This window comes from Plectropomus leopardus, unplaced genomic scaffold (genome assembly GCF_008729295.1).
Source record: "Plectropomus leopardus isolate mb unplaced genomic scaffold, YSFRI_Pleo_2.0 unplaced_scaffold18856, whole genome shotgun sequence".
Taxonomy (NCBI): Eukaryota; Metazoa; Chordata; class Actinopteri; order Perciformes; family Serranidae; genus Plectropomus; species Plectropomus leopardus.
Window position 1 is genome coordinate 1 of NW_024620337.1, and position 2878 is coordinate 2878.

Genomic DNA, 2878 nt, shown 5'->3' on the forward strand with positions numbered 1-2878 from the left:
AGCGCTTGAAGGCAGCACTCCTGCCGCTCCGCCGTCCCGCCGCGTGTGCCACGTCAAACGTGACGTAGCAGGAGGTGTAGTCCGGGTGGGAGGCGACCTGACCAGTACAAGAAACCCCACAGCGGCTGGCATTTATGGTTTTTAACCCGAAAGGAGCACTTGTGAGAGGTAAGAGTTTGATATTTCAGTCATGCTGTCTCTTTATGTCTTTATCGAGCCGTGCTAACTGTTAGCTCCGCGGTTAGCCGGTTAGCTGCTAGCCTGTGCTCCGGTGCTGCTGTCAGTCGCGTGCTGCTCCTGCTGAAAGACAACCTATCAACAAAATTATTGATAATATGTGATTTGCATTGCCAACACATTAATTTGGGAATAGCACGGCACAGTAACGGGAGTGTATTTCATTACAACACGCTGCTATTTAATGATACTTGCAGTGAGTGAAGAGGTATAGCCTCTGTGTTGGTTTGAAAAAAGCTTTAAGTTCTGGTCACAGACTCCTGTAAGCAAAGTTTAAAGGCACGATAAATACTTTTAAATCAGAGTCAGTGTCAAATAGTTATCTGTTTTAATCAATGCACTGGCTAATGTTGCTGTAGCCCTCAGCATCCCATTCAACTGCTATAAGTAGGTGTCGATTGATATTGGTTTTTCAAGGGCCGATATCCGATATTTCTGATATGCATTTCAATAGAAATAAAAATAAAAATCTTTATGACAATAATTAGAAATTGGAATATAACAGAACTTTGTTGAAATGCCTTTAGCATATGTTTAATTAAACCTGAAACGTCCAACATATACAGCAAGTTCTCAGCAACTTTTTTTTAAAAAGTCAAGCAAAAATTTAAATAAAGATGATTAAATAAAAAAATCTTTTGAGGTTTTACAAAGAAAAAGTTCCTCCCATGCTGACACTTTGTTTGCTGTTTTTGATAAATTAATTTGATCAGCAGTCATTAAGATAAAACCCTGATATGGATGTCAACTATCAGCTCCAATTATCGGCCAGGCTTAGCTACAGATTTCCCTACATGATGTGATGATTTCCTGGTCCAGCAGGCTGCTCATTATGGGTGTGGATTCAAGCAAACAAACTAATTAAATATTACAGTCATCACTGAAATCAAGGCTTCCCTTATAGTTTCAGTACAAGATGTAAATGTCATGCTGGGTGGTGCATTATGTTGTCACTGGTTGTGCTGGTTTTACCAGCAGTTTCCAGGTTTGTAGAAATACTGAGGTCATGAGTCCACTTTTCCCCAGAAGAACCCCACCCACCTGCAAAAGATTTGAGTAGCTGTCGAACAAAACAAAATGTTATCTCTTCTAAAGTAACTTTATCTCTTGTATGTAATAGTATAAATTTTTTTCAATGTGTTCATCTCACTTGAGTCATTATTGCAGCAAATTATATCAAGTGGACTGAAAAAGCAATTGATTATATTGTTGTAGTAGGCTACTAAAAGTTAAATTTGTACTTGTAATATTAATAATCTACATGAATTTAAAAAAATGGATACTTGGCATCCGTGTATTGCCACGCAAAAATATCTCAATGCTATGCTTTATCAATTTTTTTCCCCTCCCACCCCTAATACAGCAAAAAAGTAGAAATGCAACAAAAATTTTCTTGACGTTTATTTATTTTTTTTAAATTTTATGTTTTTATTCATTAATTTATTTTCTAAACTAACATCATAAAGTATTACCTTTTTTGGCTTTGAATATGAAAGGACTTTATCTCAGTGACCATCTTTAGGGGTAAATTCTTTGAATTTTATATATATATATAAAATAAAATCCCAGCTCCTTATAAAATGTAGTATTCCGGTTATCAACAAATTCCAAAAAAACCAAACAGTTTTTAAAAATATTTAAATGTAGGAAAACTAACCACTCTTTTTTTTCCATCTGTGCTTCAGTGTGGCAGAGTTAATCAAAAGCCCGGATCATCATGGACCCAAACGCCAGCGGACTCGCCCAGAGGTTGGCTGAAGCCGGCCAGTCTCATCTCCTGCAGTTTTGGAATAAGCTGAGCCCCGAGGAGCAGGCCGACCTGACCCGCGACCTGCAGGGGATGGACTTTCAGGAGATCAATGGATTCTTCCAGAAGGCCATGGAGATGTCCAGCAGCAGCAAACACGAGAAGATGGACGCCCGCATGGAGCCGGTGCCGCGGGAGGTGCTGGGGAGCGTGACGAGGGACAGGGAGAGTCTCAAAGACTGGGAGCTGGAAGGTGAGCTCCATTAAAAACCATTTCTACACCCAAAAAGTGTACCGCTTCTGTCTGAGCCCTACGTTTTACACTTTTATTTGACCAGTGTGCTACACGCTATCAAGGAAACTAAAAAGTTAAAACGTTTCCTTGTATGCTATAAGGAAACTAAGAGGATATTTCTGACATCATTCTCCGTGGATTTATTACGATGTCATACAGTATGTGTGAGCATGTGAGCAATTACCAGTTGGTGGACTTCCCTAGTTACTGCAGGAACAATAACTCAAGAAACACTGACGCCCTGGCAGCTTTGTTGTTAAGCAACTTTTCAAAGTAATGACCCAGAGGTGAGGCAGAGAAAGTATTTCCTGGTGTCAGACTGAGAAGTCTAAATGGATTTAAAAAATCACATGGCAGCCCAGCAGTGGTGGATGAAGTACCTGAAAGCCATAATTGAGAAAAAGTACAGATACCTTATCAGAAAGTGACTTTGGTAGAAGTTAGAGTGACCTATAAGAATATTACTCCAGTAAAAGTCTTAAAGGATCTACTATTTACTGTACTTTAGTATCAAAAGTAATTATATGATATTAAATGTACAAAAGTATTGAAAGTAAGATTATGACTTTTTTTTTCTATGTCCACATTAAAAAAAAGCT

At 38.7% G+C, this 2878-nt stretch overlaps 1 protein-coding gene across 1 annotated transcript; it reads left to right on the forward strand.

Moving 5' to 3' along the window:
- Positions 1-80: 80 nt before the first annotated feature.
- On the forward strand, positions 81-2237 carry LOC121965162 (UDP-N-acetylhexosamine pyrophosphorylase-like; the record flags this gene model as incomplete). Its single annotated transcript, XM_042515322.1, has 2 exons — positions 81-168; positions 1923-2237. A coding segment is annotated over exon 2 (283 nt), but the record flags the coding sequence as incomplete, so codon positions are not given.
- Positions 2238-2878: the final 641 nt, after the last annotated feature.